This window comes from Natator depressus, chromosome 1, assembly GCF_965152275.1.
Source record: "Natator depressus isolate rNatDep1 chromosome 1, rNatDep2.hap1, whole genome shotgun sequence".
NCBI lineage: Eukaryota > Metazoa > Chordata > Testudines > Cheloniidae > Natator > Natator depressus.
This window is the reverse complement of record NC_134234.1, coordinates 229,519,923-229,545,835: the sequence shown is the minus strand read 5'-3', so window position 1 is coordinate 229,545,835 and position 25,913 is coordinate 229,519,923. Positions and strand designations below refer to the sequence as shown.

General features: G+C 41.3%; 1 protein-coding gene across 1 annotated transcript in view; it reads left to right on the top strand.

Annotated features, from left to right (window-relative positions):
- Positions 1 to 356: 356 nt before the first annotated feature.
- GYS2 (glycogen synthase 2) overlaps positions 357 to 25,913 on the top strand; it is a 69,194-nt gene continuing 43,637 nt past the window's right edge. The window contains exons 1-4 of the mRNA XM_074937529.1: positions 357 to 827; positions 11,903 to 12,084; positions 15,653 to 15,844; positions 16,572 to 16,757. Of these exons, the coding sequence (XP_074793630.1) occupies positions 707 to 827; positions 11,903 to 12,084; positions 15,653 to 15,844; positions 16,572 to 16,757 (681 nt within the window). The 5' untranslated portion in view covers positions 357 to 706. The remainder of the gene's footprint in view (positions 828 to 11,902; positions 12,085 to 15,652; positions 15,845 to 16,571; positions 16,758 to 25,913) is intronic.

Below are 25,913 nucleotides of genomic sequence, written 5' to 3'. Positions count from 1 at the left end.
TGTGTTGTACCCTAGCAGAGGCAGAGAGAAGCCTGTGTCTGGGACTAGGGGTAACTAGGGCTAGCAAAGAAACAGAAGGAGGTAGATTTGGTAAACTTAATTAAATCTCCAAGAACTTTTCTTCGCGGTGATGACAAATATTTAATATTTAAATTTGAAAGCCCTGAAACCAAATCCATGAAAGTGCCTAGATATCACGTTGGTCAGGTGCACGATAGACAGAGATCAGTGAGTGTAACATGAAGGGGTGGGTCTTGATGGGAGCCATAAGGGGCAGGGCTCAACTCAGGTGGCAAATTTATAGGTCTTCCCTAGGGGAGTTTACTCAGGGAAGTGCTGATGAGTTTCACTTATTCCTGAGTCTGGCGGATATTGAAAGCTGTGGCTGAGAAACCTGATGCTAATTTTTGCCTCCCTCTGAGAGAGAGGCCTGCCCCCAGAACAGCCAAGACCTGCTTGGATCAGCTTTGAATTCCTGTCTCTGCCAACAGCTGCCTACCAAGTCCATGGGATTTCACTGAGCTAGTTTAATACTCATAGTCAGACAGTTTAAACCCATTAGCTCCCAGCTAGTGGAGTAAATTGGCTCTGCCAAGCCTAGCTCTCAGGCAGATTTTGCCAATCAAAACCAAAGAGAGAAACAATAATAACTATAAATTTAATAAAGGTTGCAGCCTGCATTGTAAGAGCTAAACGCTGAAGCAAAATGCCTCTGGTTAGATCACTGTCTGTGACCTCTCTTAATGGGCTTCCTCAGTGGGAGGATGAAGACCTGCCAATGGAGGATTTATTGCTCTTTGAAGTCGCTTGGGAAGTTACCAATAAAGGTCTGTACAGCACTTTATGTGTTAATATGATTGTTTTTGGGGTTGTGTGTGTGTGTGTATGTATAATGTGTTTGTGTGGGGAGGGAATGGATACAAATGTTATTAAGTGGGAACTGTGGAAATGAATGTTTCATAAATGCAGCTAGATGTTTTATTTAGGAAGAGAGTTTAGGAAATTGTATCAAAAGAAGTGTGTCATTCTGTGTACATGTGTGAGCATGGAAGCACATGTGATTGTATATGTGCTATATCTGTGTGCTTATTCAGAATGCAGGTGTGTAAACCATGTATGTATATTTGTCCATGTACAGACTTTTGTGCACCAGTCACAAAAATATGGGTGAGTGTGTAAGTGTTACTGTGTTTGTATTGCTGTGCTGTATATGTCTGTGAGACTGATTTTTAACTGATGCAAAATCTTTGTGAATGCAAAGCGTGAAAATAAGTATTTGTAAGACAGTAAACACATTCAAGTGCAGTGATTTTCTTCAGCCTTCCCTTGCGGAATGAAAGGTCATATTCTCAACTAGTGTAAATCGACATAGCTCCACTGAAATCAGGAGTAGAACCGAGAAGTCAGTGGGGCTGCATCAGTTGACACCAGTTAAAAATCTAGCCAAATATTTACAAGCATGTCTAAAGGCAGACATTGCATGAGAGCCTTCATGGTTGGTGCATGTGATCATATTTGAACTCTGCACATTGCTCTAGCGAATATGACCTCTCTGCCAGAGTAACTTCAGATTTAAAGTGCTAATAGGGCTGTCCTACTTCAACAAAGCAGCATGAGTTCAGCAAAGGGGAAAAGGCAGTAATGTTGCAGCATAAATGAGTTACTACTAGTCAATGATTGACATTGTGTATCTTGCTGCCTGTGGGGATAAATAAAGAGAAGATTAGTTGAGGAATAGATTGTAATCTGTAACATCTGAACCCTAAAAGACAAATGTAAGAGAGAGGAACAGATAGTCTTAAGGTTAACATTCTACCTGCAAAAAGAAAAGGAGTACTTGTGGCACCTTAGAGACTAACTATGCTCAAATAAATTGGTTAGTCTCTAAGGTGCCACAAGTACTCCTTTTCTTTTTGCGGATACAGACTAACATGGCTGCTACTCTGAATTCTACCTGGAGTATTCTGCAAATATAACACTTATTTTTACTAATGTGCATGGAAAGCAATTGGCAGGTAGATGGCAGCAGAAATCTGGCTAAATCAAAGGGTTCTATATAATGTATAATTTAAATCCACAGTGTAAATTCTTTCTGTGCATTTACAAAGCACACAATGGGCCATATTCTCATTGATGTAGCTCTGCTGACCTCAGTGAAGCTACACAGATTTACCCTACTGATCCAGTCCAATTAAATTATTTGGAACTCAACAAGTTTGAACAGAATGTGCAAGCAGTTACACCAAGTAATGACTTTATACTTTATGTCAACCTGAACCTTAGCACTGATTGAATTAGCCATAGCAAACAATTTATACCTTACATCAGAGCCTTCTTACAAATTGTCCCTAAATCCATCCTGGTTTGAAGTACTTGTTCTAATTATTATTTATTTATATTTATTTATTTATTATGTATATACATATATTTGAGCAAATGTTTTTTGCAAAGTCTTTGGAGCTTGTGCTCCTTCAAGTAGTGGATATTTTGCCTGTGTGTTTGGGCCATCTAAGTCATGTGCTTTGATACTGTTTCCTGATAAGGTGACCTCACTTTTATAAACAGCAATAGTTCCTAGAGAAATCTCTGGTGCTATAAGTCTCCCATGGCTAGGGTGGGCAGAACTTTAGAGTCATAGGAAAGTGAGACATAGGAAAGGATAAAAGGGCCTAAGAAATATTAGGACATAGAAAAAGACTTGCACGAGAAAGAACAGAATTTTAGGCAAAGGGGAAAAGGCAAATACATTGACCCCACCCCCACCGGGTATGGTAGCACGCACCTGTAATCCCAGCTACTTGGGAGGCTGAGGCTGGCGATTGCTTGGGCTCAGGGGTTCTGGGCTGCGGTGCACTATGCCTATCGGGTGTCTGGTGCCACTGACAGCCTGGCCAGCGGGTAGCTGAAGAAATGGCTAAAACAACACGAACGACGTGTTGTGATCGGTGCCCTCTCTATGAGGGCTGATGGACCAATCGATCAAGGTAACATTGACACTCCCCAAGATTTAAATATTGCTGGGTTCCTTCCTGACAGACGGGGAGACTGAGACAAGCCAGGCTAACTTTGGGCCTCATTTTCATTTAAGCTAAGCCCCCTTTACAGCACTCTGGCAGTATATTACTTCTCAGGAGCCTCACTTCCTCCCTGTCTAGTGTTCCTTCTTGCTGGCTCCATTTAGTTGGCATGGAGCCATGCATCCACAGGATAGTATATATGGCCTTTTACTATCTTCTGTCTCAGCATGGCATATTGTTCCATATTCTGAGTGTGGAACATGTTCAAAGTGTCTCCAGTCAAGAGAGCTTTCTGATCCTCCCCCCTTTATATCTCTTCTCCTTGCTACTGCTCATGCTGAGTTATAGCTCACTTGTATTTATTTGAAATCACTCAATAGTCTTTCATCTTCTCTGTTTAACACCCTCACTCCCAGACAAGCAAAGATATTACATGTAGGGTGGCCGAGCAAGCATTTCTAGCACTCTGTGCAAATTTGGGCATTAATCAAAGCTTTTCCCTAAATATTGATGTAAACAAGAACTAGTCACCCAAATGTAACCACAATATATACTAGTGTCCTTTGAAGTCATATATCATGAATAATTTAAAATGAATGATACATTTTGCTCACTAAGTTGGATGGGTAACTTGTAATGCATGAGCTTCCTTGCTTTTTTTATTATGCTCGTTTGTTTAAGGGCAAAACGCTCCCTTTTGCAGAAGGTGCCTGGCTTGGAAAGCTGTAGAACTGCACATGTCTATTGCGGAAGTGAAACAAGGTTGGCAGGCCATGGAAGTCATGCATCTTACATGCTGTAAAGCAGTACTCCACGTTGTGCTCGCTCCTCAGCAGCACAGAGGGAGGGTTTTGATGCCAGCTAGGGAAAGGACAGGGCCTTCTAGTTTGTGGCCACTCTACACATGGATCTATTGTCTAAAGCCTCAATAGAATCATAGACATGTAGGACTGGAAGAGACCTTGATAGGCCTCTTAGTTCAGTCCCTTGCACTGAGGCAGGACTAAGTATTATCTTCTAGACCATCCATTACAGGTGTTTGCAGGTTTTTAAAATCAGGTAGACAATGAAGGAGATTCTGCAACCTCCCTAGGTAATTTGTTCCAATGCTTAGCTACCCTTACAGTTAGAAAGTTTTTCCTAAGATCTCTAACTTAAATCTCCCTTTCTGTTTTTTAAGCCCATTACTACTTATCCTGTTCTCAGTGGTTAAGGAGAACAATTTATTACCTTCCTCTTTGTAACAACCTGTACATACTTGAAGACTATCATGTCCCCCCTCAGATTTCTCTTCTCCAGACTAAACAACCCCAGTTTTTTCAATCTTTCCTCATAAGTCTCGTTGTCTAGATCTTTCATCATTCATGTTTGTTGTTGCTCTCCTCTGGACTTTCTCCAGTATGTCCACATCTTTCCAGAAGTGCGGTGCCTGGAACTGGACACAGTACTCAAGCTGGGCCTTACCAGTGCTAAGTAGAGTGGAAGAATTACTTGCTTACAACACTCCTGTTAATATAACCCAGAATGATTGCTTGTTTTGCAACAGTATCGCATTATTGACTCATTTAGTTTTGATCAACAATAACCCCTGGCCAGATCCTCTTATGCAGTACTCTTCCCTAGGCAGTCATTTCCCATTTTGTATTTGTGCAGTTGGACATTCCTTCCTAAGTGTCCTACTTTGCATTTATCCTTATGCAATTTCACCTTATTTATTTCAGACCATTTCTCCAGTTTGTCATGACCAATTTGAATTCTAATCCTGTCCTCCAAAGAGTTTGCAACCCCTCCCAGCTTGCTATCCTCCACAAACTTTATAAGTCTACTCTCTAAGCCACTATCCAAATCATTTATGAAATTATTAAATAGAACCAGACCCAAGACAGATCCCTGTGGAACCCCACTTGATATGCTCTTCCAGCTTGACTGTGAACCAACCATTCATAACTACTCTCTGAGGAATCTTTTCCCAACCAGTTGTGCACCCACCTTATACAGTGGTACACATGTGGAAATGTATAATAGATGGATGTTACAGGCCACTAATAAAGGCTGCAGCAGCATCCGTGGAGAGGCTACACAGTTCCTCGTTGTCCTTGCCTCATCCCTTTAAACCTCCTTGTATGTCCCTGGCAAAAGTCAATTTGCTCAAGCTGTTCAGGAAGGATGAGAATTTGTCTCTTACGCACTAATATTGTTACTTGCCATAGTCATTAGCCTGGATTAGTGAGGTTTCCATTGCTTTGATAGAGTTTTTAGTCACTTTATGAAGTTGATAACTATATTGAGATGTTTGATTAATATGTATATTAGCATCTCTTTTCGCATATTGTCTGTATTATTCAGTCTGTCTTCTAAACAAAGAAAGATCTAAAGTGGTACAATGCTCAACAACAACAACAAAAAATACTCTAGGCAGGTGACCAGTTCTTATCACTACCTAAATTATAAACCCATTCGCTCAGTGTTCAGGCCCATTACAGTGCTCCTGGAACAGTGTTCTTTTAATCTGAAAAAGCAAAGCTGCCTGGAGAAGAATTCATTCCCCATCTACACACCAGCTTCAGTCTCTACCTCCATTTCCCTGTGTACCATTTCTTCCCATCTCTCTGGCTCCATCCCCTCCACCAGCTGTTCCTCTGTAGCTCCTTCTTCCCTCTCACCTTTGGGGATGGGAGTTGTATTAGTGTTTTTTTGGGGTGAGGGAGTCAAGTGAATGAGTTGTGGGTACATAGTGTGCGTGTAATTGATGTACCTATTTATTTAGGTATGTATGAGCCCCACCACTATAGTATCTGAGTAATTCCTAGGTGTTTAAAAATAGAATGGGAAGAGCACAACATGGAGGAAGAAGGGAAATTTAGACTGGAGGGAGAAAAACTAAAACTGGTCAAAAACTTTCAGCAAAATTTGTTGCACAAAAATGTCTTCAACAAAATAAACATTTTCTTACAAATCAGTTTTAATCCTTTTCATCTTTGTTTTTTAAAGTTTCTAAACAAAATATTTCAAACTTTTTTGTTTTAGTGGGAAACCCCCCCCCCATAGGAAAATAAGTGAGAAAGAGGTTGTTCCTTCCCCCCCCCCCCCCCACCAACACACACACTTATTTATTTTCCCCTCTTATTATTCTATTTGGAAAAGGTGGGGATTTTTTTTTTTTTAAAACAGCAAAAACAAAAGTGAGAGGTTTTTTCCCCACTGAAATGAAATTTCAAAATTTTTGGTCAAAACTGAATAATTTTGAATGGAAAAACTTTATTTTTGTTTCTTGGAAATTTTTCTTGGCATGTTTTTTGACTTGCTCTGAAGCATGCATAGAAACAGACAGATGATACACTAGTTATTTAGAAAGAAATAGAGAAAACAAATGAAGGAACAGAAAAAAGGAAGAGAAGGGAGAGTAAAATAAGGAAGAAAGTAAATTCCAGCCTACGCCCCATTGTTATTTGGTGAAGGTTAATATCAAAACACAAAGAGGTGTATCACATCAATAGACTAGTAAACTTGGCCCTAAGTTGCCAGTGTCAGTGGGAGGTCTGTTAGACTAATATCAATTTGCATAACAAAATGTTCTCAGTAGAATGGTGGGATGCTGATTTTAGTGTATGCTAGGCATAAATATGAACTTTGTACATCAGTCTACACATGCCCTAGTAACTTTAGGGCTAAAATATGTGGCCTCTTAAACTAGAGACTGCCTCAAACCACAAAGTTCAGATCTAGTTCTGAATAACACTAAGCTTCAGTGGATGTCAGAATCCAAAACCAGACATGTATCCAAAATTTGCAGCTAATGTGCCATCTCTATAATAGGCCAGACCAAAACTGTCAGATCTAAACATCTTTGAATTTTGGGGGAATTTGAGATTGAGATCCAAATTTTGCAAAATTCGTGCCCATCTCTCATTTCATTGTTTTTTATAAAGCCGGCCCCTGAAAATAGGATTTCATATGTTGCTGCCAGAAGCATGTATAAACGTCTCAAGAAAATCATGGGGTGCTCTGTTACGTTTCATTTGATTGGGCAGGAGTTTTAATTGATACCCTAAAACTCCATATTAGAGAAGAATCAACAGGCTCATTGGAATGCTGAAACTGATTAAAGACTGATTTTTTTTTTCCAACCATTTTTCACTTTGGATGGGATTCTGCAGTCAATAGAGTGAGTAATGGACTGCTTACTTGCACAGTAGTCTCAATGAATTCAAAGTAGCTAACCATGCTTTTTGAAAGAAACTTTGTATGACGTCTCTTTAGGGTATAAACTGGAATTTCCATGTGTAATAAATTACTCCAGCCTCTGGTCAACTCTTCCCCTCCTGTCTTTTTTTCTTTGAGGCATGTCCATCACCTTCTATGTTCATACAATTGCACGTACCAACTTCCCATGCCCAGTTCTCTTACACATGTATACAGAGACATCTGCTTCACAAGTCACATGGTAACAGAGGGACAACTGAAATGGCTGGGGCCAGATACTCCACAGGTTTCGTGGCAAGTTTTCTGCAGAATTTACTGCATTTTTTTTTTTAAAAAAAATTAAGGTTTTGATTTTAAAGTTCTCAATCCTTATTGTAACAAAGGTAGTAAAACAATGCATTGCAATTGTACTTGCCCTACAATCAGACAGACTGATATGATGTAGCATAGCACAGAATGAGGTGCGCACTGTGATCAGCCCCCTTTCCCCCTTGTTCATCTTCCCAGCCTTGTTTCAGTCTTTCACATGCTAATATGGTCAAAGCCGGTTTTATCATTTTAGGAACAATGCACACCGACCTGGTAACCGTGATACATACTTTGGTGACGTTGCATCGGGATTATGGCAACAAACTCTGTACTGGGCTCCATAAGGAGCTGATCCATCACCTGCAGCTAGTGCAGAATGCATCAGCAGAAATGTGATTGGAGTTGGCAGCCAGAGGATGCAACCTACCCTCGGCTCCATTCCCTAACTGGCTGCTTATTGTTGGATTCCTTGAGTTTAAGGAGACAGGCAGAAATGGCAGCCCCTTTCAGTGTGCATTGGGTGCATCAGTGCCATTGCTACCTTTGAAAATGTCTCCCTGTAGACCTTTAAGTGGTTGCTTCGCAAAGTATCTTGCTGATCCTAAGACTGGGTCCTTTGCCACAGAGAAGAGACAGGACTCAAGTGTAGTAAACTGAAAACAGCTTCTTTGTTGAGGCTGCTGGATAATCAGGGCTCGGTCTTGCACCACTAAAGTCAATGGCAGTTGGGTCACTGCTTCAGAACTAGTCTACACAAAGGTTTTGCACTGGTGTAACTATTTTGGTTACATGTACAATCTTTTAAATTAAATAGTTATACCAATACAACTCCTAGAATAGAGCCAGTTAAACTGGTATAAAGATGCCTTCATCCTCATCATTATCATGATGTTCCCATTACAACTCCTGCATTTAGGACAGCGACAAAGCTCCTCCACTCCTGTCTGTTTCTGGCAAGTCTTTCAATGGTTTCCCAGCTGTGCCCCAGGTCTTTCAGCTCAGCTTCCACAGCTCTTTGTAATGTTGTTTTCAGGCAGCCTCATTTTCACTTGCCTTCAGGTGTCCATCTTATTGCTACTCTGGGGATGGCAAAAGGGTGGCAACACCCTCATGGTGTTGTCCATCATCCCATCCAGAATACAGCAAAGTTTCTCGTGAGGCTGCTGTTAATCTTCGTGGTCCCGTCCATCTGCTCTTGCTGACACCCAGGATATGTAAGCTGTAGCGTCTCATCTCTGCTGTGACCCGAGCTAGCTTCCCTGTTTCGTACATTGTCCATACATTCCAAAAACCACGTTTGGTTTTTGTCTTGGTGTTGAAGCCACTGGCATGAAGACTGAAGTGCTCCTTTCAGCTTTCACCACTGGCAGTCATATGGGTCATTGACTCCTGAAGGCCATCACACACCCTAATGGTCGATTTCTCCATCGCTGTTTCCTTAACACATTTTTGTTTTTTTACGGGACAGGGTTGTTAGTCCTGTGCCTAACCCCCAACCTGGAGGACCAGGGTGTCAGTTTTGTCTGGCCCCTCCCCCACAGACCAATCCACCATGGTTGAACCTGTCAGGAACAAAGCCCCCGCTGACACAGACTCTGGGGGTTGTTAGAGCACACAAGCTGTCCCACCACGACAAGGCACGGACACCAGAGGACAGATAAAGTTGCCTTAGATCAGTATAATTTATTCCTATTCCCTTACAGGAATAAGGATATCAACATAAGTATATTTATAACAGTATAACTGAATCTACAGTTGGGGTTTGCATTGCTTTAACTATATCAGTGTAGTTAAAGAGATGCAACTCCTGTGTTTAGACAAGTTACTCAGATACACGCTCTCTCTCTCTCTCTAAGCTTGCAGACTGTGTCACCACACAGGATCTGCCTAAATCCTGATCCAGATTAAACAATCATCATATCGACTGCTGACTACAGGCCAGCTTCTTGGGTTTCTGGTCCTAATGACCTGTAAGGGAAGAACTGGGGCTGGCTTTATCTTTATTTCTGTAGCTTCACCATCTGAGCTATAGATTTGCTGCTGACATTTTTAAACATGGAGCAAAGACTCTTCTTTTGTTGCATTATGATCAATTTTAATGGTTCATATTTATTTTATGGAATTTTAGCAGCATTGTTTTTATTGTAAGACCGAAATGCTATGGCTGATAAGCACAATAACATGTTGTTGCTTTATTTTTAACTCTATGGATCTTCAGTCTTTCAGATGTTTTCTTGTTTGCGCTCCTCAGAAGGTGGGCTATTTTTAAAGAACAGGATTTTAATGTAGGGGCTAACTTTTAAGTGTGTACATAACTTATAAATGCAAACTAGATAATTGTATCTATACTTTTTCATACATTCATAGATTCCCAGGCCAGAAGGGATCACTGTGACCATCTAGTCTGATCTCCTGTATAAACCAGGCCACAGAACTTCCCCAAAATAATTCCTAGAGCATAACTTTTAGAAAAACATCCAATGCTGATTTAACATTTGCAAGTGATAGAGAATCACTGTACCCTTGGTAAACTGTTGCAGTGGTTAATTACCTTCACTGATAAAAACTGTTATTACCTTCACTGTACACCTTATTTCCAGTCTGAACGTTTCCATTTAATTGATTTGCATGCCCAGAGGCTTGTTTATATGTACATCAGCATTCTATAGGGGCACAATTTTTAAAAATGTTAAATTCCACGGTACCGAAGGGAAATCAGATTTGGCAAGAGGTTTGCTGCAGATGTCAGCTGATCCATTTTAATTAATCATGGCCCTAATCCTCCAAAGTGCTGAGCAACGTCAGCTTCCACTGGGTTCATGGTAAATGAAGGGTCAGATTTGTAAAATACCTTTTAAAATCTGGCCCTTAGTATCTACAAAGAATCATAGCATTGGGCCCTTATATAACATCTATAGTCTTAGCAAATAATTCATGACACAGTGGGGGCATTACAATACAATTCTAGTAGCTCATTTGGCTTCTGCATTTGGGGCAGTTCAAATCATATAGTGGCTATTAGGTTAATTTTGTTGCAATTATTTAAACCTCTCTGATCTTCTTCTCCCTTGTATATGTTAAATATGGTTCCTGGGTATGCCCCTTGGGCTTTATTCACTGTTGAATTTCTTCAGTTTAACTCAGTGGAGCTAAGCTAGTGTAAAACTGGACTGATGCAGTAGTGAATCGGGTCTCTGGCATGTAGTTTTATACCTAGACTTGGATTTATTTATTCTTCCACCTTCCTTTCCTTTTGCTGCATCTAAAGACTATGCTTCTGTTCATCTTGGTCCCTGGTCTGGTGGATTTCCCTCCCATAAAAGATCTGCACTCCTGTCTCACTGTTCTTTCGTTCTAGTTATCTGTTAACTTAATTATTTACTTGCTAATGTGGTATTCTGTTTTACTTGTTGTTTGTGTATATAATGTATAACATACCAGTGAAAGATGTTGAAGACATTAATATCGGTGGAAGATGTTATAAAAATTAAAGCATTAGCGGCTTTTTTGTGTTAGTGATGAAATACAGTGCCTTTAAAGAAAAAGACATTATTTCAAATCCAGCTCAGGTCAATAGCAGCTGAAAGTCATTACTGCCTGATGCTTTCTAGTGGCTTGTGTGTAATAAATTGGGGTTTGTCAGTTCAGTTCCCCCTGTGCAGGCATCCACATCGCAAGGAATTAGCTTTAAAAATGACAACTGCCAAAACAAAAAGCTTAGGTATACCCTATATGCAACCACTAGATTAGGCAATAGAAAATATAGGAATGGCCCTGAGCCAGTGTTTGAATTCCCCAATCTAAACTTTCCAGGGATGTGCAGATCCAAGATTTTTGTTGTGTGCTTTACACAGGTAGGGGACAGCCAGACGTAAGGATGAGAATAACACAATGCACTGATTCCACATTAGTGGGCATGGCCTAAAAAACCAGATAGAATAGAATAGTAAGCGGCTGTTGTGTAACAGATGATAACAACAGTTGAGGGTGGAAAGTATACTGTGTCCACATAGAAGAACTTTCGGGAGGTGACCTATGATGACTCAACTGATATTTAGTTAGGATATTTAGCTAACGCTCCTACTCTTAGGCAAAGTGCTATGGGATTAACATTTAATTACCACATGAGGACTGGATGTGAGAACATCCCATTTTTAAATACAGGAGATGAAATTCTGAGCTTATTGAAGTTAATGGCAAACCCCCCCATTTACTTCACGAGGGCCAAGATTTCACCCAGAATTGTGAATATGAAAAGTAACTAAACTGGAGGTGGACCTGACCCATACCACCAGGCAGGTTTGAACCTGAATCTGAATTTTGTACCTTATGCCCGTCTCAACATGATACTCTTTTATTATTTTCTTTTACAGTTGGTGGCATCTACACTGTGATCCAGACAAAAGCCAAAATTACAATTGACGAATGGGGTGAAAATTATTTTCTGATTGGTCCCTACTTTGAGCACAATGTGAAGACTCAGGTAGAGGTGTGCGAGCCTCCGAACCCGGCAATTAAAAAGGCAGTGGACACCTTGAAAGGCCAAGGGTGTCAGGTAAATGAGATCTGCCACTGCTCCCTATGGCAACTAAACTGATGCTGAGGAGATTACAATTTTGGTTAATGCTCTTGCTGTTCCACTTGACTCTGTAGTCCTGGTCAGCGTCCCAATAGGAAAGGCTCAGAACCGTTAACTCAGCGTTAGAGTAGCAAAGTCAATTCATTAAAGGTTATTTTTGAGAGAGAACCAGTTTATCCAATTACATGTTTTAAGAGTCATTTATCTGCAAGTCTACTTAATTGGATTAATGACTTACTTTGCCAGTCCCTAAATACAGTGAGATTTCAGTAGACATAATTTGACCTTAGGTTGACTGAACTGTTGTGCAATTCTCTTATATTGCATTTGGCCTTCTCTTGCTGCTGAATAAACTCTGAAAGGGAATAGCATTTCACCATACTGTGGTTTCACTTGTCTAGCACTCCGGTAGGTTTGAAAGCTAGATATAGCTGAACCACAGTGGGGTCAAAAAAGTTATCTGCTGACCAAGAACCTGCTTTCTAAGGCCAGTTTAGCTCTGGAAATAGTGTGCGGTCCCCTCATTTTAGTATCGTGCTTATCATAGGTGTTGCGTTAATTCTTATTCCCAAAAAAGGGAAGGGAAAAGAATTTTGTGGTCAATGTACAAAGCTGGGACCTGGTGAATCTGAGTTCAATTCCCAGTTCAGATAAACATGTCCTGCGTGATCTCTGTCACATCTCGTAGTAGCTCTGTGTCTGTTTCCCTAGCTGTAAAATGGAGACCGTAATGCTTCACTTCTTTCACAGAGGTGGTGTAGATTCTTTTCCTTCCGTGCATCATCAGCAGAATTGTTTACTAAATTCCAAACAGTTACACTTGTGGAAGCCCACTGACAACAAGGGAGTTACACAAGAATAGGAGAAGGTCTAATGTGGCCTATACAATCTTTATTATTGGTGCTGATGCCCAAGAGAGAAAGTTTGCATCTCAGATTCCAGGTGGAGTATGCAGGGCTATCAGCTGTGGGAAAATAATTTCTTGATTTGTAAACTGTGCACACCTACCTGGAAAGCATCAAGAGTCAATAGACTTGGAGTCCCTTGATGCCATTTTTTTGCAAAGCCTATCTTTCAGAGTGGAACCAGGCTATAACACATTGATATTTGTAAGGAATTTGGTAATCCTCAGACAGTAGTACAGAGTGATGTTCCCAATTTAGTGGCTGCTTCAGGTTTTAGTGTAACTTTTCATAAAGCTAATTATTTACCAAGGTTTATAAATATGAACCTACTACTGATTACAAAGACATGTCTCTGCCATCTAGCAAACTCTCTTTTGAATGGACCATAACTACAGACTTTTAGGCCAGATTCACTTCTATTCTCCAGTCAGATACTTTGACCTGTTCTTGAAATGCAAAATGGCCATAAACACCAGTTTAACCAGCCAGTTATGCTAGGTTTACCTCTTCTTTGTTTTGCTGGAGTAGCACAAAACAGACGATACTGACGAATGTGTTCCTGTTACGTCAAATTTAGTTTTTGTCTTTTATAATGAAATTGTAGTTTCCAGTATTTGTGTGTATCCCATTAATGTATGCATCTAGGCTCCACGGTTGTGTCACAAACTGATCAGGGCACTCAAGCATTTATGTAATGAAATGACACTGTAAGGGCCTGATCCTCATTTACAGTAAGGTCTTAAAGTAGGCATAAATTACATTTAGACTCACTTTGAGGCCCCTTTGCACTGTCCGAGTGGTGCAATGGGGCCTTAGGGCATGGCTACACTTGCAGGTGTAGAGTGCTGGGAGTTAAACCAGCCCTCGGAGAGCACAGTAGGGAAAACACTGCAGTGTGTTTACACTGCCAGATTCAAGCGCACTGGTGTGGCCACATTAGCAGCTCTTGCAGTGCCACAAAGAGCAGTGCATTGTGGTAGCTATCCCAGCATGCAAGTGGCTGCAGTATGCTTTTCAAATGGGGGTGTGTGGAGTGTGACAGGGAGTGTGTATGTGGGGGGAGAGACAGTGTGTTTTGAGGAGCAGAGAGTATTTCAGCATGCTGTCTTATAAATTCAGACAGCAGCAGACTTCCCCCCACACACACACAGACTCACAGCAGCAGCATTCCACAGTAATGGTTTGCTTTGTCCCGGAGCAGATAAGCAGCCGGCTGTCAGAAACAGAGCTTTGAAAGGGCATATCTGCATTCCTACAGCTGAGTTCAAAACAATGACAAGAGTGGCCACTTGACTTCAGGGGATTATGGGACGTTTCCGGAGGCCAATCACAGCGCACTAATGCAACACGTTGTCCACACTGACATCCGTGCGTTTCAGCCAGGGCACAGCAAGCTTTATGCTTCTCATGGAGGTGGATTACCAGGAGCACTCCAGCTGCAGAGTCCAGGCGCTCTAAGTGCCTTGCCAGTGTGGACACCTCGGAGTTAGGGCGCCCGGGGCTGATTTAATGAGCTCTAACTTGCAAGTGTAGCCAAGCCCTTAGAGTTAATGAGGATCAGGCTTTAAGGCCTGCTCTACACAGTTTTTGTACTGGTGTAACTGTTTCGGTTAGAGGGGTAATTTTTTTAAACTAAAACGGACACAGTTATACCAGTATAAAGATGCCTTAGGCAGGTATATCTTATTCTCCTTCCTGTACAGAAATAGCTATGATGGTATAATGCATCTTTATATCACTATAACTGCATGCACACTTAGGGCTTGTCTACACTTACGATTTATAGTGCTCTAACTTGCTGGTTCAAGGGTGTGAAAAATCACCCCATGAGCGCAGCAAGTCTGAGCGCTTTAAAAGCGCTAGTGTAGACAGGCTCCGAGTGCTGGGAGCCAATCCCCTCGTGGAGGTGGATTATCACACTCGCACTTCAAAGCACTGCCATGGGAGCGTTCCCGCAACAGCGCTTTGAAGTTTCCAGTGTAGCCATGCCCTCAGTGAGGGTTGAAAGCCTTAGCTATCCCAGTGTAACTTAAGTTTGATTGTGTAGAAGAGGCCTTAGAGTAAATGAAAATCAGGTTCTAAGGATCCCATGGTCCAGATTTTCAAGCAAGCCACCTAAATTGGACGTAGATATTTTGCACCCTTACATTGCACCTCAAATGCCCATTAGGTTATGTGTAAGAAGTGGGCAGTTACGGTTCCCAGGGTCCAATCCTGCCAAGTGCCTACACTTCTCATTTAAGTCAGTAAACGTGATCATCACTAGCGCTGGTTGAAAGTTTTGTCACTTTGAACAATGACAAATATTTTGATTGAAAAATCATTTTTTCTAATCTCTCTTCCCATTTTTTCAACCCACTATAGAGTGGCTTAAAATCTTTCAAATTTCAGTAAAAATAAACCTTGACAAATTGTTCTTGGATTTTTTTTCCCCCTGGTTTTGGACTAGCTTTCCTCCGGACATTGCCAAGAGAAACCCCAAATATCCATCTTGTGCACACAGGAATGCCCACGTCATTCCCAAATGCTTGTGCTTCTGCACATGAAATTTGGTTTCTATGCAAAATTTGCTGGCTCAGTTTAGGACACTCCTTGAGAAATTGGCCTTTTCTGCTAACACCTCTGCCTCTAATTAACAGGTATTTTTTGGAAGATGGCTGATAGAAGGCAGCCCATATGTTATGCTCTTTGACATAGGATCAGCAGCCTGGAATCTGGACAGATGGAAAGGAGAATTCTGGGATGCATGCAACATAGGAATCCCTTTTAGTGACAGAGAGGCCAACGATGCACTGATCTTTGGATCATTAACTGCCTGGTTCTTTAAAGAGGTATGGGTTTAAAATCTAGAACAATAGTGACTTCAAACCTGGATCTGTTATGAATCCAAATCAAATTTGGAATCTCAGTAACTCCCCAAAATCACAGATCTGAAACCTTCCCCTCCAGCGATAAGAAATTTCACTCCTGGTCTGGATCCAAATTCATGGCTGTAGCATATCTCTGATTTCAAAGATTGGTCAGTTCAACTGCATTCTTTCCATGGAAAGCCACGTCTGGCATGGGGTGTTACTTTAATGTAATTTCTACCCTATGTTTCTTCTTGGGTCTCTGAGTTCTTACTGTAGTGATCTCACTCTCTCCCTACCAATGACCAGCAACTAGGTGTTTACTCACAAACTGTCCTTGCCTCCACACAGAAAGCCAAGGGCAATTTACTTCCTGAAGCTGCCAGATTCTATCTTCCCTCAAACAATTAACACTGAGTCACTCGTGGTTTTCTTAAACTGGGGTTCAAATAGAAAAAGAGAAAATATAAAGAACGATAAGATTGTTTCTCTCGGAGCTCCCTGGGGGAGCGTGCCACTGGGGGACATGATGCAGCATGTTCTTCCCTTCACAGCCAGCCAACTCCACCGACTGGTCAGGGCTGTGGTCAAGTAGAATGCTGTAGGATTTTTTCATTCAGAAGTAAGCGGACACTTGGGGAGCTGCTGAGAATGGGGTGATAAGCAGGAGGCAGTGCACTTCACAAGTGTCCTTTAACATTGTTTTCAGCTCTCCAGTCAGTTTGATGACAAGCCCAACTTGATTGCTCACTTTCATGAATGGCAGGCAGGCGCTGGGCTAATCCTCTCTCGATTTAGGAAACTTCCTGTTGCCACAGTCTTTACTACCCATGCCACGCTGCTCGGGAGGTACCTGTGTGCAGCAAGTATAGATTTCTACAACAAACTTGACCAGGTAAGAGTCTGTCATCTGTTTCCTCTCCCTGGCATTTCTAGCTAACTTTTCAATGAAGGTAAAATGTCTCATTAAACCATGCAGCTTCTGGCTTTGGTGCCTGTTGACTCTACCAATGCAGAGTTATTCCCTCTTGAATACTCTCATGGGGTGGGCCCACACAGAAGTGCTCTGCCACAATTTCAAAGCATAATAAATTGTATTAGTCCTGTCCTTAGGTGTATAGGGTCTGATTCCAAACCCAGTGAAATCAGGAGTCTTTCCATTGACATCAGTTGGATCAGGCCTATCCTGAGGAAAACTGGAAACCTTCAAACTCCTGGGTTAATCAACAGCCCAATCCAATCCACTGACTGATAAATAAATGGCAATAACAATACATTGCACTGCTGTAGCACTTGCCATCAGAAGCTCTTAGCCTTATTATTAGCAGTTTGAGGATATTTACAAAGGTCAGTTAGGTACCCAGCTCCCCCTGAAAGTCAATGCCTTTGGAAAATCTCCCCCTTTACGTGCCGATGAAGCAACTAAGATGGAGAGATATAGAGCAAGTTGGTTGAGAGAGTGGCTACAGCACCCACGTAGCCGGGGGCTAGTCTTAGAGCTGACACTTAAGCTGCTGACACTTAAGCACTTTTTACCAGGATAAGGGAGTAGAAAAAATGGTATATTACAGTAATCTCTGCGTCGTTGACGTTACAACTGGGTTCCTATTATAATGCTCATTTTGCCTTCCTCCAACCTGCCCCTGCTCCCTTATAAGTCAAACAGAAATCCGTACGCTCTCAAGTTTTTCGGGTTCAGTCTTATTGGCAGCTAGAATTTTTTCTCAATTTTTTGACTAATTAAAAGACCTATTCAAAATATTTCTTTCTTGAAGTTTTGGTAGAGTGTCGAATGGTTTTTATTTAATGTTCCTATCTGTCAACTTCATGATATCACATGACAGCACAAAATGGAAAACATAAGTAGAATTTTATTACGGTCCTCGGATATACTTGCTGTTTAGCAACCGCAGATACGGGGTGTGATCTGTGCTTTACAAATGTGGATAGAAAGAGAAATTGATTTTGAGATTGGTTTATGCATCACGGATTCATCCTGCATAAATCATGCCAAAGCGCTTTTAGAAATCCCACCCTAAAAGACTAGTTAGCTCTGGTAGCTCAGAATTTAGTATCCTGCAAAATAGTGGCTGTTCTGTATGAACATCTTTACTACTACTTAGAGTTAAACATGAACTAAAAAGTGCAGTGATATCCTCATACAAGTCAGGTCGCTTGTCATATTGCTGTAAAATAAGCCAGCAGCTAGATAGCATGCTAAAAATGAATGAAGTGTCCCAATCTATGGTCTGTACTTCCTTGATACAGAGAACTGTGCATCTTTAACCATAATCTTTTTTGCAAAAATTAAATTTAAGATTAGCTCTTCTGCCGTATGAGTCTGTAAAAGGAAAATAGTAAAATGCAAACCTTTTATTTTAATTCCCTACCTTTCCTGTGTTCTCAAATCAAAGCCATGCTCTCTACATCACAGAATTTCTGAGTAGCAACGTAAATATTTTTGTATTGATATATATTTATCTTCTGAAATCCCATTCATTTCTATGGTGATAGAGAAATATGTCTGTTTTTAACTCTGAGAATACCTTTTATGTATTAATATCACCTCTCTGAAGTCGTATTATTAATCTCTGCAAATATACTTAATGGTGGAGGCTAATAGAATTCTACAGATCATTCCTTCAGGCAGGTTGACATTTAAAGGGTACTGATGCAGGAAATTGTGCGAGGCCGTTACACGACTGTTTCACAGACACTTACCGTGCATTAAAGCTCTTCCTGACAAGCCGTAACATTTACTAAGAGATCCGCTGTCTTAATGAGGGTGTCTTTGGCTGTAAAAAGGTCAGCCTGGCCCAAAAGCCAGATGAGAAACATAAGGGGCTGATCTAGCGAACACTCATTAAATGATACACATAGGCAGGTCTTTAGAGGATATTCTTGCTGTTGTCTTTTAGTAGTAGACTATTAAGGTCAAACAAGTGATTTGTCCAGTGATAAAGACTCTCCAGGGCTTTCTAATGTTTAGTCTTTGGATGAGACAATATACCTTTAAAGGGCATGTCACTTTTTTTCCTTTTCCAAAGTACAGCACATAGTTTTCCTGTTTCAGGCCAATTGGATTTTTTTTTAATGGAATTTAAGCTCTCACTTTTGATCAGTGTTTCTTGGAAGGAACATATTTTCCTTCAGCTTGAAGCACAGTATCTGAGACAGGTGGGAAAGAACCAATGTTGTACCATAAATGATATCTATATTATAATGCAGAGGTGAAGCAACAGTCTAGCAGAGCCTGGGAACAAGGAGGCATGCTCAGCTCCTGCAGAAGGAGAGGGAGCCTCATGTTACCTGTACTAGCACTCAATGTAAAAAAAACAAGCATTGGTTTTAATGAGCTCCAAAGAGAACCTTGCTTAGCCCTAATCTAGAGGTACTGTGAGGAAGAAGGGTTAAATGATGAAAGAGGCAGGATCAGGTTTCAGAAGACATGGGGGGATAGGGCAAGGCTACACTCTGATTCCCATTTGAATATACAAAGGAACAGATTGCAGGAGAAAATGCCTCTTCTTTCTTTCTCATGTACTTTTTGCAGGAGAAGATGCCTCATATCTGTATTCTTAACAAGGTACAACAAATGAATACAAACATAAAGGACACAAATGCATAGGCTGATGTAAGCCCATTGATGTCAATAGATGTATACCAGAGATGAATTTGGCCCAAGTTCCCTACATTTGGGAATAAACCTTAACATCAGGAATTTTATAAAGCAACATGTGATCCCAAGTGTAAAGTTACTGACATTTTCCCCATCATTGTTGTAAGCAGAGGGAAGCTAGAACTGTGAGGGCCTCCCACCTCGTGCATGATGCTCCCCTGTCGAGCCAAAAGCTTTTGATTCAGAAATCTGATTGTGAGTTTGTGCTGCTTGAAACAAAGCAGCGACTAAAGAGACTGTAACAGTCCCATGAGCAATTCTCCAGTGCAGGGCCAGCCTAGCCACAACTACACCACCCTTAGCTGGCCCCAATCAGCCTATGGGGTATGATCAAGGAAAACAGAGCTTAGCAGGCATTCCTTTGCTCTCCAGCGATCCCTGGTTGCTAGAATGACCCCAGAGGACCATTGGCCAGTCCTTTAGGGCCACATCATCAGTTCCAGATTCTGTGTTCAGGTCCACTAGTGTAAATGTGAAGTAATTCCACTGAAGTTGGATTTAATTCCACTCTGGATTACAATGGTGTGACTGAGAGAATCTGCCTGTATTAGTGTAGATTAGACTCGTATATTTTTATGAAATTAGATGATTGTATAGTTTCAGTTCTCATTTGCTTATGCGGGCAATCGAAATGGAAAAATCTAACGTAATCATTCTATTTGTTTTAGATTCTGTATTATTCAGGAGAATTTTCTAGATGTGTAAACAGCTATTTCATTCTCTGTTTTCTGCAGACAGGTGCCTTGTATAGCATGCACCATATCCCCAGTGAGATAAAGAACAAGGGTTGCTCATCACAGCCACACTATGGCTGAACTTGTAATTTATTTCAGAATGCAAAGCCATGAATGGGCCAAACTCATCTCTGGTGTAACTGGCCACATTTCTCTTCCCCCCCCCCCCCCCCCAGCTTGCAGTTGGGTTACATGTCTCAGGGGATTGGTAATTGGCTAGTAAGCCTTTCACTTCTAGGTCACTAGTTCAAATCTGTCCTGCCCTCTGCCTCTCTTTTGTAGTGGCTGCTGCAGGAAGGTGCACATCACCTGCCTGTGGTCCCTCTCCTATTTGCGGGGCAGGGCTTTTTTGTTTTGTTTTGTTTGCCCTCCCTTCCAGGAATTCACATAGGCTGGCACCTTTCGTAATTTCACTGAAATATATTGACAGCTTCAGTGTAATTGCTGGGGGATAGAGCTCTGCATCAGAACTAACCGTTTCAGCAAAGAAGCCAATGGACAGAAGGGCCAAACTTCTTTCTCATACTAGCAGTGGTCTTTTCAAAGTGGGTTTGTGGAGCACTGGCTAGACACACAGATCAAGTCTGTTGGCAAAAGTCTCTGGTGCTAGCAACTAAGCCTCTCATAAGTACTGAAAATTCACCTTAAGATTTTATAGTTTAAAAATACTGCATATGGAAAAACTATTGTCTGACTGACCTTGTGTAGTTATTTACATGGGTGCCTAGTGGTGTAAAACATGACTATTCTGATTTGGTAGCTTTTTTTACACCTAGCTTGCACAGTTATAAACAATTCTACAAGATGCAAAGTAGTGCAGAGCTGGGCATAATGACAAAATAATTAATACACTGTAAAGTCTCAGTTGAAATGACCTGCTTGTGGCATTTTTGTTGGCACCATAGCAGGCCCAGTTCTCATTTCTTTTAACGGCAGTGCCCTCCCACGATCATTGAGCTCACCGTTATGCAAAGTTGATCCGCTTTATTAGAAGCACAGTTAATGCAAATCTGACTTAAGCCAGGATGTGTAGTTTTTATTCTTATTTAGTGCGGCTAAGCTACAGAAGAAGGAAAATTCTACTATTTGCCACTTACATAAGAGACCAATAAATGAGGAGTTAAATTTTGGGTTTTAAATATATGACTAGTTCTTCTTAATCTTTATTCAACAGCATGCCAGAGCTGCTGTGTTCTTTTCCCTTGAGTTGGAAATGAAGAAGGTTCTGCTCCATAGGGATGAGGGTCTAGTAATTAGAGCAATGGATTGGGGATCAGGACTCCTGGGTTTCATTCCCAATTCTGTCACTGACTATTCCCAGCTGTTCCACGGACCTACTCTGGGACCTTAGGCAAGTCACTTTCACAGATTTTTAAGGCCAGAAGGGACCCTTATGATCATTTAGCCTGATCTTCTGTATAACAGGGTCCAGAGAACCTCTCCCAGTAATTCCTGCATCCAGCCCATAACTTCTATTTGAGCAACAACATATCTTTGTATTCCAGTAATGGTCTCTCTAATGCTGCAAACAGAGGTGATACCACCTCCCTGCTCCTTCTTGATATTCCCTTGTTCTCACATCCAGGGGTCATGTTAACGGTCTTAGTTACCAGCAGAAATCCCACAAAGTATTGTAACAGCCCCACAGCCTGGCACTGGAGGCAGTCTGGTGGCAGACATTGCAGATTCAGAGTCATAGAGTTTATGGCCAGAAGGGACCAGTAGACCATTTAGTCTGATCTCCTGTATATCACAGTCCACAAACACAACATAGCACCCACCCACCAAACCCAACAACTGAAATGATTCATCTATCTATCTACTTACATGGTCCCCGTCATGATGTTATCTGAGCAGCTCACAAACAGTGACTAGTGTTTAATAATGATTGATAATCCATTTAGCCTCACAATACCCACATGAAGTAGGAAAGTACTACTATCCCCATTTTACAGGTGGAAAACAGAGGCACTAAAAGACTGACTTACTACAAGTCACGCAGGATCTCTTTGGCAGGGCTTGGTATCGAACACCAATGTTCTGAGTTCCAGCTCCATGCCTTAGCAACATGAGTAACTTTTTCTTTTTGGCTTCAGTGGAATGTGCGTTTACACCAGCGTATCAGATGATGGATTGGAAGCCATAATAGCGATGTGGGGGCACAGCCATTCACACTGCAATTGACCAGTGCTGAAAAATTCTGATACACATTTCAAACCCTCATCCTCAGACTGTGGATGTCCAGATTAAGGGTTTTGTTTCATACTTATCTCTTCTTCACACACCTCACATTCACGTGTAAAAAGACTCAAAATACCCAAGTTCACTTTTTCAAATCATACACTTGTCAGCTTGGCACCATACAGAGTGCATGATGTTTTTGCATAGCCCACAATTTCCCTCAGAATTCAAGGTGACCTAGGGAGCATGACCTCTTTTTGCTATGCTTTTGTACAGTGAACACATGACAAATGCTCTCAGTTGGGAATGCCATTTTCACTGAACCGCCCACCCCCATTGCAAAAAGAATGATGTTACTAAAATAGAAGTTAGGTTCGTGTATCTGGATTCAGAGTTTTGTCTCAGCCCATTGTAGCGTTAGGGTCCAGCTGTGACGTTTGATTCTGGATCTCAGTCCAAACTTCCCTACAGTTTGGGAGTGTTTGGATCGGGGGATTTTTGTTTGGCAAACTATAGAGACAGAGGTTGGTCATAATGTGTAGATTTAACTCAAGACTTCCCCAGACTTCAGGGATGGTCACATCTGGAGTTTGAGTTTGGGACTTTCAATAGCCATGAAGTAGGAGTCTCATCACTTAAGTACCAGTTAACCCGGCCTTCAACTCACCTAAGACTATTATTTTCTGAAGTCATCAGTCAAGCCTGCTAAGAGGTAGACAATGAGATTTCTCTCTCCACCTTGTAAGGTCAAAAGCCAGGAAGCAACATCTCTGTAAGTAGCAGAAGCTGCAGCAGGAAGAACTACAGAAAGAGGATGAACTGTGGGAGGAGGAACAATGTGATTAAAAATGATGAGATCCATTTCCTGCCCACTAATAGAACCATATTGATGCCCCTCAAGAACTTGGTCTAGAAGTCACGCAAGAGCATCCAGAAACACAACCTTTCCCATTTCCAGAAGCTGAAGAATTTGATAGCAGCAAGGAAGGGGGAATCAATATTCAAGCATTGCATAAAGAAACGAAAGTGAAGAAGAATGACACATAATATTCTGGATAGGGTTTTTATGGAATTTGAGTATTTGGGCTCTGTCACTGGAGTCAGAAGGTAGTTTTTTAACTAGACCTGGTCAAAATTTCCCAAATTTGGTGTTTTTTAATTAGCATTTTAGCGATTCAGTTTTTTTGATGGACAGAACCAAAACACTTCTGATAAAATATTTGGGTCTTTTCACCAGCTCTATAGTTAGCTGAAATTTATTGACAATCAAAAAATGTCAATGATTGTTTTTTTACTTGAAAAAGTCCTGCACATTTTTCTCATGGTTTTTGCCTCCACTAATGATAATGGTTAATTTAGAGTAGGTGGGGAGAGTAGAAAATCCCACCCTTAAGACCTCCTTCCCCCCCCCCCCCCCCCCCCGGAAGTGCCATTGACCCAGAGTTCCTTCTGAAGTCACTGGGAGCTACTGGTGCTCAGCGCCTTTTTGAATCAGGTCATTAATGCAGATTCATTACAGATTCTTCAAGAAACACTCTGTGATAATTGACAAGTATATATATGAGGCTGGAACTGAGATCACTATGATAAAGACAAAGGCCCATATCATGGCATAGTGAAAGATGAAGATTGGTTGGGTGGTTAAGTTACTGGACTGGGACTCATGAGATCTGGCTTCAGTTACTAATCCATTCTGTCAAATCATTGACACCTATATATGTCATCAGCAGGTTTGGAACTTTTAGATCCATGACAAAGATTTCCGCTACTTGAGCTAACAGAATAACGGATAGAGGATGACAACCTATTATTGCTATGTGGAGCAGCCACTAGAGGGGGATGGGACACACACTTTGATAAATTTCAGAGTAGCAGCCATGTTAGTCTGTATCCGCAAAAAGAAAAGGAGTACTAGTGGCACCTTAGAGACTAACCAATTTATTTGAGCACAAGCTTTCGTGAGCTACAGCTCACTTCTAAGATGAGCTAATACCAGCAGGAGAGCGGGTGGGGGGGAACCTTTTGTAGTGATAATCAAGGTGGGCCATTTCCAGCAGTTGATAAGAATGTGTGAGGAACAGCTGGGGGGGGGGAGGAGAATAAACAAGGGGAAATAGTTTTACTTTGTGTAATGACCCATCCACTCCCAGTCTTTCTTCAAGCCTAAGTTAATTGTATCCAGTTTGCGAATTAATTCCAATTCAGCAGTCTCTCGTTGGAGTCTGTTTTTGAAGTTTTTTTTTTTTTTGTTGAAGAATTGCCACTTTTAGGTCTGTAATTGAGGGACGAAAGAGATTGAAGTGTTCTCTGACTGATTTTTGAATGTTTTAATTCTTGACGTCTGATTTGTGTCCATTTATTCTTTTACGTAGTGACTGTCCAGTTTGGCCAATGATAATGGGTTTCACAGATATTTGCTTACAGCAGAGGGATGTTGAAACTCAGGAATTTTGGATTCCATTCCAAGAGCCTTTTGCCCAGGTCCCAGTCCAGTTCTCCCCCATCCCCCAACCTCCTTCCAACTCCTTGACTAGTTTGATTGCCCCATGTGCATTGGATGTCTTGTTAAGACACTCACAAGGTAAAATGTGCTAAGTGTCAGCCCTAGCAATAACAGAAGCATGAGTGAGATTCTTAATGTCATTGTAACAGCCTTCAGCACTTAATAAACTATATGTAAATGTAGAGTACACAGTGTCCTTGCCAATAACCTTGAGAGGGTTACCTTGGTATTCCCAGCAGTGAAAGATAATTTAGGACTAATAGGATTGTAATTTAACTGTAAACCATATAATCATTGATACCTAATTAGAGTTAAGCTTTTTTAGACTACAGTGGACAGATTTGGCTTTTGTAGTGGCAATTAGTGGTGACTGTTTGAACTCTTAAGCATTGGCTCTATAGTGATCTGAGTTTCCTCCTGTGGAGATCGTACTGCTAACTGAGCCAACATCACCCACTTCTATTTTCCAGTTCTCACAGCAGCCCTTATAACTGCAGTAGCAATTTTAGGGACAAGAGAAATAACCTATGTTTATTGTATAGTGTGTCTCATCCCGGTAGAACCTAAAAGAGCTTTGCAGATGTAACAGACTGACATATAAGCTATCCACAGGAATTGCAACATCTACCACTGAAATTCAGCCACCTCTGGCTGGAAATCCTCAGGTGTTTAACAGTACACAGCAAAATGATGAAATTGTTCAGGGCGGAAAGTAAAGAATACCATACCTGATTGCAACTGCAGTTGGGAATTTAGGTGCAAAGAACATAATTATTAGAGATGGTGAGAAGCTGAATAGTTTGTATCTGGATTTCGAGTCGTAGAGTTTAAGGCCAGAAGGGACCAAAAGATAATTTAGTCTGACCTCCTATATATCACAGCCCACCAAAACCACCCAGCACTGGTGCACTCAGTCCAACAACAGAAATGAGGACAAAGTAAATGAGACCCACT